This window comes from Leucoraja erinacea, chromosome 6 (genome assembly GCF_028641065.1).
Source record: "Leucoraja erinacea ecotype New England chromosome 6, Leri_hhj_1, whole genome shotgun sequence".
Taxonomy (NCBI): domain Eukaryota; kingdom Metazoa; phylum Chordata; class Chondrichthyes; order Rajiformes; family Rajidae; genus Leucoraja; species Leucoraja erinaceus.
Genome location: NC_073382.1, coordinates 48062536 through 48078900, shown reverse-complemented (window position 1 = coordinate 48078900; position 16365 = coordinate 48062536). Strand labels below are relative to the sequence as shown.

At 43.4% G+C, this 16365-nt stretch overlaps 1 protein-coding gene across 2 annotated transcripts in view; it reads left to right on the top strand.

The window, feature by feature from the left end:
• The window catches only part of LOC129698083 (anoctamin-7-like), a 73832-nt gene that overhangs the window by 16256 nt on the left and 41211 nt on the right, over positions 1 to 16365 (top strand). For both annotated transcript variants that reach the window (XM_055636950.1, XM_055636948.1), the window contains exons 8-18: positions 2118 to 2213; positions 3941 to 4029; positions 4520 to 4635; positions 5743 to 5832; positions 6415 to 6567; positions 7943 to 7979; positions 9007 to 9116; positions 9204 to 9355; positions 12372 to 12510; positions 13920 to 14049; positions 16109 to 16242. In XM_055636950.1, coding sequence (XP_055492925.1) covers positions 2118 to 2213; positions 3941 to 4029; positions 4520 to 4635; positions 5743 to 5832; positions 6415 to 6567; positions 7943 to 7979; positions 9007 to 9116; positions 9204 to 9355; positions 12372 to 12510; positions 13920 to 14049; positions 16109 to 16242 — 1246 coding nt within the window. The remainder of the gene's footprint in view (positions 1 to 2117; positions 2214 to 3940; positions 4030 to 4519; positions 4636 to 5742; positions 5833 to 6414; positions 6568 to 7942; positions 7980 to 9006; positions 9117 to 9203; positions 9356 to 12371; positions 12511 to 13919; positions 14050 to 16108; positions 16243 to 16365) is intronic.

The window sequence follows — 16365 nt, the reverse complement described above, 5'->3', positions numbered from 1 at the left end:
CTCATCCAGATCATTAATATATATTGTAAATAGCTGGGGTCCCAGCACTGAGCCTTGCGGTACCCCACTAGTCACTGCCTGCCATTGTGAAAAGGACCCGTTTACTCCTACTCTTTGCTTCCTGTTTGCCAGCCAGTTCTCTATCCACATCAATACTGAACCCCCAATGCCTTGTGCTTTAAGTTATACTAATCTCTTATGTGGGACCTTGTCGAAAGCCTTCTGGAAGTCCAGATACACCACATCCACTGGTTCTCCCCTATCCACGCTACTAGTTACATCCTCGAAAAATTCTATAAGATTCGTCAGACATGATTTACCTTTCGTAAATCCATGCTGACTTTGTCCAATGATTTCACCACTTTCCAAATGTGCTGCTATCCCATCTTTAATAACTGACTCTATCAGTTTCCCCACTACTGATGGTAGACTAACTGGTCTGTAATTCCCCATTTTCTCTCTCCCTCCCTTCTTAAAAAGTGGGGTTACGTTTGCTACCCGCCAATCTTCAGGAACTACTCCAGAATCTAAAGAGTTTTGAAAGATTATTACTAATGCATCCATTATGTTTCATAATGGCCATAATATGCAGTGCTAACTTCAAACTTTTAATTTTTTTGATTAGGTGCCACAAAACGTGTAAAATTGAGCCATTTGTTTTATTGAGCGGGTCAGGCAGCATCTCTGGAGAACAAGGATGGGTGGCGCTTTGAGTCAGGACCCTTCATCAGTCTGAAGAAGGATCCTGGTTAGAAATGCTGCCTTTCAATGTTTTCCAGAAATCCTGCCTAACCCGCTGGGTTACACCAGCACTTTGTGTCCTTCAGTGCAAAGCAGCATCTGCAATTCCTTGTTTTTACATTTGTTTTACTACCACACAACACCTGGTATCAGGAGGTTTAGTTTGGTCCATTTATTGCCAATGTGTGCAGAGATACAGTGAAATGCTTTGTATGTTATTCCAGTAATATCATACCATACATAGGGCACTGCACAGTGGCGCAGCGATAGAGTTGCTGCCTCACAGCACCAGAGACCCAGGTTCGATCCTGACTACAGGTGCTGTCTGTACAGAATTTGTACGTTCCCTATGTGACTGCATGGGTTTTCTCCGGGTGCTCCGGTTTCCTCCCACACTCCAAAGAGATCCAGGTTTATAGGTTAATTGGCTTTGATAAAATTGCAAGTTGTCCTTTGTGTGTAGGCTAGTGTACAGGCTGATCACTGTTCGGCACGGACTCAATGGGCAGAAGGGCCTGTTTCCGCACTGTATCTTTAAAGTAAAGTAAGGAGTACAATAGATTATTTTCTGGATTAGCACACAGAGAGTCACCATGTTCTTGCAACTCCCAAGTCTCTTAAAAAGTCCCGTCTTGGACCCAAAGAGATGTGCGATTTCTTAACTTTCTCACTTAAAGGTGCGTTGATCTGGCGGCACTAGATTGATGAAATAGGGGTCGGCCTGGCTCAGTACGATGCCATTGGCTCTCCACTTCCACTGACTCTCATCACTTTTAAGCATCCCTGGCTTATGCCAGGTTTTCCCAATAGCTTGCAAGGACACCCCAATAAAACCTTTCAAAGGGGCATTGCTGGCTCTGCCACTTTATCACCCCAATGCCAGTCCAATGCCCATTTTGTGGGCCATTAGGGGGATGTAGAAACAAAGAACTGCAGATGCTGGTTGATACACAAAAGGATACAAAGTGCTGGAGTAACTCAGCGGGTCAGAATATAGAAACAAAGAACTGTAGGTGCTGGTTAATACACAAAAGGACACAAGTGCGGGAGTAGCTCAGCATGTCGGGCCTCAGCCTGGTGTGTACATCGCTCGGCATGTACATCAGTGCGAGATCAAGTGTACACTCGGTGACCGTTTCACCCAACACTTGCGCCTTGTCTGCCAAGGCCTGCTGCATCTCCCGCTTGCAAACCCATTTTAACGCCTCTTCCGTTACCATACTAACCGTCCTGTCCTGGGCTTCCTCCATTGCCAGAGTGAGGCCACATGCTAACTGGAGGAGTTCTCTTTTCAGACCATCTAGATTTGAGTTCACAACTTAAGCACTTCCACTACAGCTGGAACTTATCAAATCTTATGTTCTTTTTTTATTCAGGAATATCTGCGACAATATCGCTGCAAGGAAGAAGAATATTGAACAAATAATGAACAGGATTTGTGCTTTTGAGAACCACAGTGATTGTACTTTTCAGTAAGTATGCAGCTCTAGATCGGATAAATGAGGTATTAAATATGCAAAGTACTATTGAGACCGTCATTATATATCATAACAAGAACTTTAATTTGGATACATACAGAGACCATTGAAATGTGTAAAGCCCATTGCGCTCCAGCCGGTAGCGCTATATTTAGAACCCACGGCGCTTTGTTTAAATTTCCACGCCTTAAACTGACAGCGCTCTGTTTGAACCTGGAGCGGGACAGACGGCGACTCTGGGGAGAAGGAATGGGTGAAGTTTCTGGTCAAGACCCTTCTTTAGACTGAACTGAACTCCGTATTTAAAATCCATCTTTAACAACACAAAATCGTGCATCAGTATTCTAATCACATTTCCGTACAAAATATGAAAATCCGTACTACATGGCACCTCTGTGTGGAAACCTGACATGGATTATGAAACCAGACATGGATCAAATCAGCAATACTGTTTGATCTACATCCCCCTTCTTAGGCTATTGCCCAGAGGGCAAACATAAAGCATGCAGAAGTAATATGTATATAAAGCTGTAAAAATTAACTCATCTACAGTAAAGCAATGGAGGATGTATTGCAAGTAACATGTAACGTTGGTTATAATTAATTTAGTCCAAGATCTGCACCTAGATATAATCCCGTATCTAGCCACAGGCTTACTAGCCACAGCAATACTTTTTGATCTACATTAAAGACATCTCCTCAGACTAATTGTGCTGCCTGTCTATATTAGAGGAGATTACTCACTTATCCCATTACGCCATGCATTTTTAATTGACTATAGCATGTTGGTACGTATATCGTTCTTTACTGTTGGTGTCTATGGCAGATCGTTATCCTTTAAGCTTAAGTTGGGCAGGTACAACAATAGGAAAAGTTTAGAAGGATATGGACCAAACATGGGCAGGTGGGTCATATTGGTTGGCATAGACGAGTTGGGCTGAAGGACTGTATGACTCTATGACCTCAAGTTGTTCATGGGCCTGGCTGCCTAATTTAATTAATAAATGTTATGTTTAAATGTCAGTAATTTTTTAATAATGCTAAAAATTCTAAACTTTGAAAATCTAGTTTATAATTAGTAAGAGGTGCCAGTAGGATGTACTGGTGCACACTGGCGCACAGAGAACAGTTGTTATGTATCTATTGTCTGCTGCTTGACCTTGTAGAGGAATTCGAGGAATTAAAGAGTGAACACAGTGGCATAACTACTTTGATCACTTGCCATACTTGGGCCTACATTATCATCAGCCTTAAAGTATTGCTTCAAACTATAGACAGTATACTTGGGATGGCATGGTGGCACTGCGGTAAAGTTACTACCTTACAGCACCAGAGACCCGGGTTTGATCCTGATCACAGAGTTTGCACGATCTCCCTCTAGGTGGGTTTTCTCTGGGTACTCTAGTGTCTTCCCACATCCCACGGACTTACAGGTTTGCAGGTTAATTGGCCTTTGTAAATTGTCCCTAGTGTGTAAGGAGTGGTTGAGAAAGAGGGATGACTTGGAACTAATGTGAATGGGTGATCTATGGTCGGCGTGGACTCAGTGGCCCACAGGGCCGCTAACTTTACTTTAAACTAAACTATAAGAGAAGTACATTTTTACTCATGGCTTATACAAAGAGTGTCTATTCCCAATCTGAGATCAATGGTGGAATAAATAAAATGTATGAGTTTAAATGTGCCATTTTGCTTCGGTCACCATTTGATTATTCTTGCAGGATCTTGCCAGATGATGGTTTGGGTGTGTTCAAGTCTTCTTTGGACAACTACGCATCTCCGCTATTTGGAATGATCGTTTGTCTATGGGGTGAGGATCCTCTCTGAGAAACTATGAAGTAGAGTATTGAAGTGAACACACATCGTACTGGATGGACCATTTTATAAGGAACGCTCAGCAGATTCTAACAGATGCATTTCAGCAATTTTAGTTTTTTAGTTTTAGAGATACAGTATGAAACAGGCCCTTCAGCCCATCAAGACTGTGTCAACCAACAATCACCCGTACACTGGTTCTATCCTACACACTAGTAACAATTTATAGCAGCCAATTAACCTATAAACCTACCCATTTTTGAAATGTGGGAGGAAACTGGAGCACCCAAAGAAAACCCACACGGTCACAGGGAGAAAATACAAACTCCGTAAAACCAAGCACCCGTAGTCAGGATTGAACTCGGGTGTCTGACGCTGTAAAGCAGCAACTCTACCGTTACGCCACTGTGCCGTCCTTTCGACTGATTCTCGGCAGCTCTCACAATGGCCAAAGTCAACTATCTCCTGAATGGTTTTATTTCCAGGAACGATATTTTTGGAATTCTGGAAGAGGAGGAATGCAGAACTGGTGTATGAGTGGGACGTTGAAAGTTATGAAGACGATGAACTCATCAGGCCGGAATATTACGGAACAAAGCCAGTAGGTATTTAAGAATATTTGGGGCTATTTCCTATGCATTTTGCCCCATTTAGTGGTGGCTGTAAAAGACCCAAAACCCATGTACATTAAATGGTCAATAGTGATTTATTTCACTTGCAAATTCACAGTGAAATTATTATATTTTGGAAATAAGTCTAGTAAAGTTTTGCCATATTGAAACACAAACCCCAATAAGCAAAGTGTACAAAAATAGCCCACTGAGACCGCATGCAAGAAATGCCTTCTTTAGGTGCCATTTTCAAAGTCCAGTCCACACTCTAGGTCTTATGAGCGGTGCCTGATCAAGCCAAGCCTAGGCTGTGGTGGCAGATACAATAATGATATTTGGGAGACTTTTGGATAGGCATATTGTTTTGTGGGGAAAGGAGAGAATATGGATTATATGCAGGTAGATAGGTGTGGGTTTTGGCGTCATGTTTCGCACTAAACTTTGCACTAAACGTTATTCATGGTCTTCCCTTTATCATGTACCTGGACATTGTGGACGGCTTGATTACAATCATGTATTGTCTCTCCGTGACTGGTTAGCACGCAGCAAAAGCTTTTCACTGTAATTTGGTACGCGTGACAATAAACTAAACTCAAACTCACAGTTCTACTGTATATAAACCTGACGGAAATTAACAATATTTGATTTGTCTCGTGCGTCTTACTGATACTGCCATTGCTTTGCACTGTGCACTTAGAAACAAGACTCCTGCCAGGTAAAAGAAAACAAACTTCTGTCAATGTGTAAATTGAATATTGCTTGATTGCTTGCTTGAAAGAGACAGTATGGAAACAGGCCGTTCAGCCCACCATGTCAATGCCGACCTTCAATCACCATTCACACTAGTTCCATGTTATCCCAGTGTAGCATCCATCCCTAGCGTAAATTTACAGAGACCAATTAGCCTACAAACCCACACGTCTTTGGGATGTGGGAGGAAACCAGAACACCTGGAGAAAACCCATGTGGTCACGGGGAGAAAGTACAATCTTCGTACAGACAGCACCCGTGGTCAGGATTGAACCCGGGTCTCTGTCGCAGTGAGTCAGTGAGTCAGCAGCATCTCTGATTTGTCCTATTATTCCTAAATCTTTTAGGATCCAATTACTGGTGAACTTGATGCCTACTACTCAATTTCCGGTCAACGGCTGAAATTTGTCCTTTCATTTTCAGTAGGAATTTTAATGGTAAGATCTTTATATATTTCCTTTTAGTATCTTTCCTTTTTGTTTTCAATCGCTCCTTAGTTAACCCTGCAGGGTGTGTCTCTGCCCTGGTTGATGTGAAATGGGAATGAGGGTGTCAGTAGTGTGGTGAGTAACTCTAGGTGTGATTTTACTGAGGACTAGCCTGGCCGAGGCACTGATCTGTTGGCGAGGCTCACCATTGGGAGGCTCACTGGATGGAGATCTGGGCATTGATCAGCAGTGCAGAAGGATGAAGGGACATCTTATGAAGGCGTGAGTGCAGGAGGATGAGGGGTGATCTTATAGATGCGTGAACGCGGGAGGATGAGGGGTGATCTTAGGTGTATAGGATCATGAGGAGAATAGATAGGGTAAATGCACAGTCTTTTACCCAGCGTAAGGGAAACAAGAACTAGAGGATATGGTTTAGGAACAAACCGGGGTCTCTGGCGCTGTGAGGCAGCAACACTGTGTATAACAGAAGTCCATGTATGTTTACACACCGCGCATCAATTGTATTAAAAATGAATGATAATGTTAGATTATAAAAATCAACTTGTATTCTTTTTGCATTGTGACCAGGTGGGCTGTGTATTCATCAGTGTCCTGGCCGTGGTTGTTTATACAACCTGGGCGAGATTTAGAACGACAGACTCCGGATCATTTGCGCAATTTTGCTTAACTACAGTCATTGGTTCATTACTCAATGCGTTATCCATTTTCCTCATGGGAAAAGTAAGTTTGTTTAAATTATTATGTTTGATATAGCTGCTCTAATATGTTTAGAGATACTGCATGGAAACAGGCCCTTTAGCCCACTGAGTCCATGCCAACCATTGATCACCCGTTCACACTAGTTCTCTGTTATCCCACTTTGTCATCCACTCTCTATGCACTTGGGGCAATTTACAGAAGCCAATCAAACCTATGAACCCACATGTCTTGGGGATATGGGAGGAAACTGGAGCACCCGGAGGAAACCCACACATATAGTTATGGCCAAATATCTATTTTATAACCAGTCATTGAGAGAGTAATTTCTCCTAATGATGGCTTTTTTCCCCCGCATAGAGTCATAGTCATTTAGCACAGAAACGGGCCCTTTGGTCCAAACTGCTAAAGCCGACCAACATTACTCATCTATGCTAGTCCCACCTACGCATATTTAGCCCATATCCCTCTAAACCTTTCCTATCCATTTACCTGTCCAAGTGTCTTTTAAATATTGTTATTGTGCCTGCCTCAACTATCTCTTTCTGGCAGCTTGTAACCATATAACCACTACCCTTTGTGTCAAAAAATTCCCCTTGGGTTCCTATTAAATATTTCTTCTCTAAATATAAATTCCTCCCCTGTTTTCCTTAGAGTGACTGAACACAAGACTCTTAAATGTTCAGTTTTGGACACCCTGTATAGGAAGGATGTTGGTCAGCTGGAAAAGTACAGACATGTACGAGGATGCAGCCAGGACTTGAAAGCTTGAGATATATGGAGATTGGCCAGGCTAGGACTTTATTCGTTGGAGCGTAGGAGGATGAAGGATGATTTTTTAATAGGTGTATAAAATCATGTGGGATAGATAGGGTGAAGATGGGCATTTTACCCAGGGTAGGATAATCAAGAACCAGAGAGCATAGGTTTAAGATGAGAGGGGGAAGATTTAATAGGAACCTGAGGGGCAACTTTCTCACACAGTGGGTGGTGGGTACCTGGAATGAGCTGCCAGAGGAAGTAGTTGAGGCAGGTATTATAACAACATTTAAAAGACGTTTGGATAGGCACATGGGGAGGAAAGATTTAGAGGGATATGGGCCTAACGGAGGAAAATGGGGCCAGGACAGATGGGGCTTCCTGATGGGCATGTTGGGCCAAAGGACTTGTTTCCATGCAGTATGTCAATGATTCTAACATTCTACAGAGAATAGACTTGCTGTTAGAGTCATTATGTATATATATATATATATATATATATGATATATATATATATATATATATAGTTGATCTTTATGTCCTTTGATATTTCAACATATAATCTGAAATGAAGAAAACCACTGTGTTACCAGACAGGAAAATGAATTATGATATTTGATGGTCATTATTTTAATTGTAGGCTTACCGGATAATTGCAGTGAGAATGACAAACTGGGGTAAGTGTTATATTTTGGTGTTTCAATGGGACATGATGCCATCAGTCCATTTAAAGTAGATTAATGAATATTGTAAATAACAGGGAACTTATAGATAGCAGCAGAAATTTAGAAAGTGGGAAAGAAAAAATAAAACAAACAAAATTAGAATACTCCAAAAAGATCAAATCTAATTTATAGACAAATAATATGACACAGTAGGCTTGTTTATGGGGTGTGATTTCACCCAAAGTATCATTAGCACAATAGTAAATTTAGCTTAGAGATACAGTGTAGAAACAGGCCCTTTGGCCCACCGAGTCCAAGCCGACCAGTGATCACCGATTCACACTCGTTCTATGTTATTTCACTTTATCATCCACTCCCTACGCACTAGAGGTAATTTGCAGAGGCCAATTAACCTGCAAACCCGCATGTCTTTTGGATGTAACGGGTAATATGAGTAAGGGTATCAAAGATTATGGGGAGAAGGCAGGAGAATGGGGTTAAGAGGGAAATATAGATCAGCCATGATTAAATGGCAGAGTAGATTCGATGAGCTTTAGTTTTAGAGATACAGAGTGGAAACGGGCCCTTCAGCCCACCAAGTCCGCACCGACCAGCAATCACCCATCCATAGCCGTCTGTGGCAATGAATTCCATAGATTCACCACCCTCTGATTAAACAAATTCCTCCTCATCTTCTTTCTAAAGATACATTCTTTTCTGCTGAGGCTGTCCCCTCTGGCCCTAGTCTCCCACTAGTGGAATCATCCTCTCCACAATTCACTCTATCCAGGCCTTTCAATGAGGGGGGCCCTCATCCTTCTATATTCCGATGAGCACAGCCCCAGTGCCGTCAAACGCTCAAGAGAAAGGGAGCGTAGGGAATGGGTGGGAAAGTGGGGTGACATAGAACTAGCATGAACGGGTGATCATTGGAATGTCAGCAAACATAAACTGGTGTCCAATAATTGCTGCAAGTCAGTCATATGAAGCAAGGAAAAAAATGCAATTTATTTTTTCATTCTTTCCTCTCTTTTGGTAGAAAACCACAGGACTCAGACCGAATACAACGATGCCCTGATAATAAAATCATTTGCCTTCCAGTTTGCCAACAGCTATTCCCCTCTGTTTTACATTGCCTTTGTGAGAACGGTAGGTAATGCACTTACCAGTTTATTAAAAGCACGGCTGATGGATTAGTATTCAAAGACATATGCTTTTATTCTATTTTAATTTTAGAACAACGAGCAGTATTTCACGAGAATCGGTTTGCCCGGTTTAACGGATAATTGTGGAGAGCTGAACAATTGTATGTTGGAACTTAGTTTTCAACTGCTTACACTAATAATCATGGAAACACTTCCAAAGTTCGTAAAGGATATTTTCTCACTGTAAGTCTGTCTTCATTAAGTTAATCAATTGCTGTAAAATGTAAGCTGTTGTTGAAAATGCACTGCCGTGGCACATTCGGGTTGTTGCCTATCAAATACGGTTAAATATGCTCTCTGCTGGTAAAGCAGTAACTACGTGTGGCTGAGTACAAAGCTGCTGTTACTGACAGACAGCCTGCAGAGCCTCCTGGTTGCCAGTTCAGCAATCACACAGGACTAGACCTGATCCAGGGACCTTTCAGGTGAGGCAGAGGTTCTTTTGCACCTCCAACCTCATCTACTGTATCCGTTGCTTTCGGTGTCAATTCCTATATATCGGTGAGACCAAGTACAGACTGGGCGATCGTTTCGCTGTACACCTTCGCTCAGTCCGCCTTAAGGGGCTGTCCCACTTGGGCGACCTAATTGGCGAGTTTAGAAGAGTTTAGGAGAGTTTGAAAAAATGCCATGTTGAAGACCCTTCAACTATGTAGAAGACCTCCTTTGACCTTCTTCGACTATGTTGAAGACTAGCTTCGACTAGCTTTGGGAAAATTGGACACCGAATAGTGGAGAGTGAAGACGACCTCTTTCGATCTCCTTCGACTATGTTCAAGACTATCTATGACTACCTTCGACTACCCTCGATTACCTACGACTAACATGCCGACCTACTTCGACCTACAAACGACCTACCGCGACTAAACCTACGAGTAAAAAAAGTATTGATTTTTTCCATGGCGACCTTTTTGTAGTCGTGGGCATTTTTCAACATGTTGAAAAATACGCCACGACCTAGCTGAGGCCTCGAGTACACGGGGACTGCTCCCGAGCATGAAGGAGGTTATAAAGACCTCCTACGACCTCGTGTCGACCATGTTGCGAGTATTAGTTGAGGGCAAACTCGCCAGAACTTGCGGATTAGGTCGCCCAAGTGGGACAGCCCCTTAAGCCTACGCTTAATAATAATCTCCCGGTTATCAAACACTTTAACTCTCCTTCCCATTCCCATACTGACCTTCCTGGCCTGAGCCTCCTCCACTGTCAGAGTGAGGCCACATGCAAATTGGAGGAACAACATCTCATATTTTGCATGGGCTTACAGTTTACAACCCAGTGGTATGAATATTGATTTGTCTAATTTCAAGTAACCCTTGCATTCCCTCTCTCTCTGTCTCTCCCCCACCCTAGTGGTCTTGCTACTTTCACTGTTTGTATCCCTTTATTATCACCTCGTCCAGAGACAACAATGGACATTGTGGGCCACCTTTCCTTGGTCATCGGTGCCGGCTCTGATTTGTTCTTTACCTTTTTTTAACTCTAGTTTGCCTCCCCCCTGACTCTCAGTCCCCCCCCCCCCCCCCGACTCTTCACCCCAAAACGTCACCTATTCCTTTTCTCCAGAGATGCTGCCTGACCCGCTGAGTTGCTCCAGCATTTTGTGTCAATCTTCATTATGGACTTCACATCTCCAGGAAGGGGAGAGAGTCATAGAGAGTGATACAGTAGTGTCAGGTGCATTACGGGGATTCAGTTTTAACTTCATTTAATACAACAATTGCTGTAAATTAAAGATGGCCATGGTAGGTTGTTGCACGTAAACATTTCAAAGACCCGTCGATGGAATTACTGGAAAGGGACAGCATGAGTTAAAGCTGTGCTTTGCCCCTGTATTGTGAGCAGCAGGTCTACAGCTCTCTGTACAAAGGGCAGCATTAGGAGCAGAGCCTTGTACCGCCTCAGGCACTCTTCACTAACATTATGGTTTATCAGAATGCTTTGGGTAAGGACTCGTTTCCCTTTTCCTCTTTTTTTTTTTAAATCCCGAACCATGCATTATTCATCGTGTTGCTCCATATATCCACACAAGCTGGTTTCTGAAGTGGATCCACCTCTCTGCACGTCTCATTAATGATGTTCAGCTGTGTGTGTGCGCGTGCGTGTGTGCGCGTGTGTGTGTCTGTGTGTCTGTGTGTGTGTGTGTGTGTGTTTCCCAGTGTGTGTGTGTTGCATGTGCCTGTGTTTGCGTGTGTGTGTATGTGTGTGACATACCTGTCGAAACTAGCCAAGCTTGTGTTTCCTGGACACATAATGATGTAAGACCCAGGATGAAGAATGATTTAAGTCTGAAGAAGGGTTTCGGCCCGAAACGTTGCCTATTTCCTTCGCTCCATAGATGCTGCTGCACCCGCTGAGTTTCTCCAGCTATTTTGTGTAACCTTCGATTCTCCAGCATCTGCAGTTCCCCCTTAAACATGATGTAAGACCCATCTTTTTTCAGCCAAGGTCATGTGCCTTAGACTTTTCAACAATAGGACTGGTGTGTGTGTGTGCCATCGGTGTCCTCACCAGAAATTTAGCATCAATCTAAACTCACAGTTTTGAAACTTTTCATATTACATAGCATTTCATATTTTCTGACTCTTCATAGTGTAGGCAGAAGGACTTTAAATCATTCGAAGGCATGAGGTTCAGTCTTGTATCCTTGAACTTATTTATGATTAATATTTAATCATTTGCTGGTTAATGGTATGTGTGTGTACTAACAGCAGTTGGGGAAGGCTGTAATATTTAAAGTTTAATTTATCATTTAGTTTCTTAATATATTGAGGAGCTTTTGATAGCTCTGGGTCTGTACTCACTGGAGTTTAGAAGGATGAGGGGGTACCTCATTGAATCTTACCAAATAGTGAAAGGCCTGGATAGGGTGAATGCGGAGAGGATTTTTCGACTAGTGGGAGAGTCTAGGACCAGAGGCCATAGCCTCAGAATAAAAGGATGTACCTTTAGAAAGGAGACGAGGATGAATTTCTTCAGCCAGAGGGTAGTGAATCTGTGGAATTAAATGACACAAGTCATTGGGTATTTTCAAAGCGGCGATTGACAGGTTCTTGATTAGTGGACAGTGGGCCAAATGGCCTAAGTCTAAATGGCCATGACTTGTGAAGGAGCATTTTATTTTCCTTATTACGATTATTTCTTTAACTGTTTGCAGTTGGGTTTTAAAAAAAATATTTTTTGATCGCCTGAGATGTAGATATTGCAGTAAAAAAAAAACTACAGCAGACTGCAGTGATATAGATGAGTACATCCTCCAGGAAGACCAGAAACCTGATGTTGGAGACTTCACGTTGGAGGAGTACACTGCAAAGGTCATACAGTACGGTTACCAGATGGTAAGTCGGAACAGCTGTGATTTATTGATGTGTAAATAGATGGATGAGCCACATCCATGTGTATGATAAGTTCATGTCATAATTTTGGCTTAGTTTAGAGATACAGAGGGGGAAACGGGCCCTTCGGCCCATCGAATCTGCGCCGAGCGATCCCCGCACACTAACACGATCCTACACATGAGGGACAATTTACAGTTGCACCGAAGCCAAGTCCACCACCGACCATTGATCCACCCGTTCACACTAGTTCTATGTTATCCCACTTTCTCATCCATTCCCTGCACACTAGGGACAATTTTACAGAGGGCCAATTAATCTGCAGACCTGCACATCTTTGGGATGTGGGAGGAAACCGGGGCACATGGAGAACATGCACGCGGTCAAAGGGAGAACGTGCAAACTCCAGACGGACAGCACCTAAGGTCTGGATTGAACCCGGGCCATTCTGCTCCTATGATATATGAACTTATGAAACAGTCGTAAAATTCAGCATAAATTATATTTGATCCATTATAACATTTCAAAATAATGCTAATTTGTTAATTCGGACAAACAAGCAATCACATGTTAATCACTCCTCTTAGTTTCAGCAGGCCATAACAAATCAGCGAAACATAGAAAGAAAGAACTGCAGATGAGGTTTACAAATAAAGTGCTGGAGTAAGTCAGTGGGTCAGGCAGCATCTCTGGAGACTAGGCAATATTTTAGGTCGAGACGATTCTTCAGGCTGCTTGTGGGAGGCGTGGGAAGAAAGTTGGAAGAGAGGTAGGGGCAGGACAAAGCCTGGCAATTGACACATGGATACAGGTGAAGGGGGGTTTGATTGGCCGATGGGTGGACAAATGCCAGAGGTGATAAAAAGATGGTGCGGCACCTTGGTACAGAGCTGCTGCCTCACAGCACCAGAGACCCAGGTTCGATCCTGACCTCGGGTGCTGTTTGTATGGAGTTTGTGCATCCTCCCTGTGACCGCGTGGGTTTCCTTCCACCTTGCAAAGCCGTGCAAGGTTGTCAGCTAATTGGCTTCTGTAAATTGTCCCTTGTGTGTAAGATGCAATAGTAGAATATAGAACTAGTCAGAAGAAGGGTTTCAGCCCGAAATGTTGCCTATTTCCTTCACTCCATAGATGCTGCTGCACCCGCTGAGTTTCTCCAGCACTTTTGTCTACCATAGAACTAGAGTAAATGGGTGATCGATGGTCGGCATGGATTTGGTGGGCAGAAGGGCCTGTTCCATACTATATCTCCAAAAATAAAAATAAAACTAAAGGCAAAGTGCTGTGTGATAAGGAGAGAAGCCTGAAGCCAGAGGAAGGGATTTAGGTAGAAGGGACGGGAGAAGGATAAAGGCAGTGGGGATATAATTCAGTGAGGTTGAACATTTCATTTATTAACCGTTGTTTTCCAGCTTTTTGCCGTCTCATTCCCACTGGGACCATTGCTTTTTATCCTAATCAATTTATTCGACATGCGTCTGGATGCTAGGCGACTATTACGGACAAACAAACGCCCCATTGCTCACATGGCTCAAGATATAGGTAAGTCATCGATATTCACTCCACCAGGCAGGACATAACAAGAGTATACTTCAGGGATCTACAGGGGGTTCATTGAATCTAGCCAAACATGAAGTGCTTAGTTTAGTTTGGAGATACAGGGAGGAAACCGCAGCAGCCGGAGGAAACCCACGTGGTCACAGGGAAAACGTGCAAACTCCACACAGGCAGCACCATAGTCAGGATCAAACAAGGGCTCAGCGGTTCAATGGCATTTAATTTGTTACATATGCAACCGATCAGTGAAATTCATGTTGCCTATTTTACACATGCTGGCATCGCCTTATTTTGATGCCATTATTCAAAGTCCGGTCGGCCCAAGCGCTTGATGCCCCGGAGCAGTTCCCGTCAACCGACGTCCCTCTCTTCTCCTCTCATTGTCCGGTCATCCTTGTGTCCTGGGGGCACCTCCTGCAGCTAACCTTGAAGGCGCTGGAGCCATTACTCCGGTTCACTCTCCTGCTGACCCTTGCTCCTAGTGCCCGTCGTCTCCAGCTCCCTCCCAGTACCCCGACCGACGAACCTTCCGGTGGGTCCCGCCATCTGATGAGCCTTCGTGCGGTTACCAGTTACGCTAATCGATGAGCCTTCTGATGGGTCCCCTGTCCCAACGACTGGTGAGCCTCTGGGCAGACACTGTGGCATCTCGGCAAGGTGTCCGCCCACAGTTCTCTGGCCCTGTGAGGCAGCAACTCTACTGCCGTGTCACTGTGTAGGCCACAAAATGCTGCGGGAAGTCAGCTGGGTAGGCAGCATCAGTGATGGGAATGGGCAGGTTAAGTTTCAGGTCCAGACCCTTCTTCAAATTGATTGATCCAACACTGGTCAAACAGCATCTGCAGTTCCTCCATAGTGACTCCATAGTGAAAAGCTTTATTTTGTATGCCATCCAAAACTATCAGATAATGCTATACAAAAATATGATTAAACCAAACTCATTTGCACTTCAGATTCAGATTCAGATTCAACTTTAATTGTCATTGTCAGTGTACAGTACAGAGACAACGAAATGCATTGAGAGACAACGAATTAGGTAGAGTGAAGGGAAAGTGCAGAATATATTCTCAACCTTGTAGCGCATCAGTTCCATAGACAAGGTCCAATGTCCACAATGGGGTAGAGGTGAATCGGACTGTACCCTAGCTTATGGAAAAATTGTTCAGATGTCTGATAACAGAGGGGAAGAAGTCATTCCTGGATCTAGTGGTGCGCACTTCTGATGTGGGAGGAATCCGGAGCACCCGGATGAAACCCACAGGGTCACAGGGAGAACATGCAAACTCGACACAAATAGTACCTGAGTTCAGGTAATATCAAACCCAGGCCTCTGGTACTGCAAGGCACCAGCCCTACCAGCAGTGCCACTGTGCCACTGTGATATTAAGCTTTTTTCACAATCGGTTGTCAGTAAAACAATATTTTGCTTCCTGCACTAAACTTAAAGCAGCAATAATAAGTGGAATAAACAGGTTTCTTTTGCCAGCCCTTTCGGTTCAGTTCTCTGAAGAAGAGACCCGACCCAAAACATTACCTCTTCATGTTCTTCACTGCCTGATCTGCTGAAATTCCAGCAACGTCACTCTCTGAGTTCAGTTCTCTAGTAATTCTATTTAAGAACAGCATGGTGGCCCAGTGGTGCAGTTGCTGCCTTACAGCGCCAGAGACCCAGGTTCAATCCTGACTATGGGTGCTATTTGTGTGGAGTTTGCACGTGCTCCCTGTGTGTTTTTTCTGTGTGCATTCCGTTTACCCCAAAGACGTGCGGGTTTGTAGGTTAGTTTTCTTCTATAAATTGTTCCTGGTTTGTAGGACAGTGCTTGTGTACGGGATGATCGCTGGCCGGCACAGACTCGGTGGGCTGACGGGTCTGTTTCGTGATTGTATCTCTAAAGTTAGAATTTAAAAGTTAAAGTTAAAATTTAAAGCAGAGTGGAAAAGTGGACCCCCTACTGTCAATAAGAAGTACTGCAGCATGCCTGTTTTCAACCAAAAAAGACAAAAGTTCCTTGTTTCTATTGTGTTTTAATGGTCTTGTTGGCAGGTCAATGGTTCACAATTTTAGAACTCATGAACATTGTGGCCGTGGTGACCAACGGGTGCCTCATTGCTTTCACCTCAGAATTTGGGAGAGGGAGACATTTTTACGAGAAACTTGCCATTGTGATGGTTTTTGAGGTATGTCAACCAATTTAATAAATGTCAGTTTTTAATGATCTCCTGCATAAACTCAGCTACAAGATTTGAACCAGTTAATTGTTTGTGTCTGTTATAAAAAATATAACTTCTACATTTTTATTT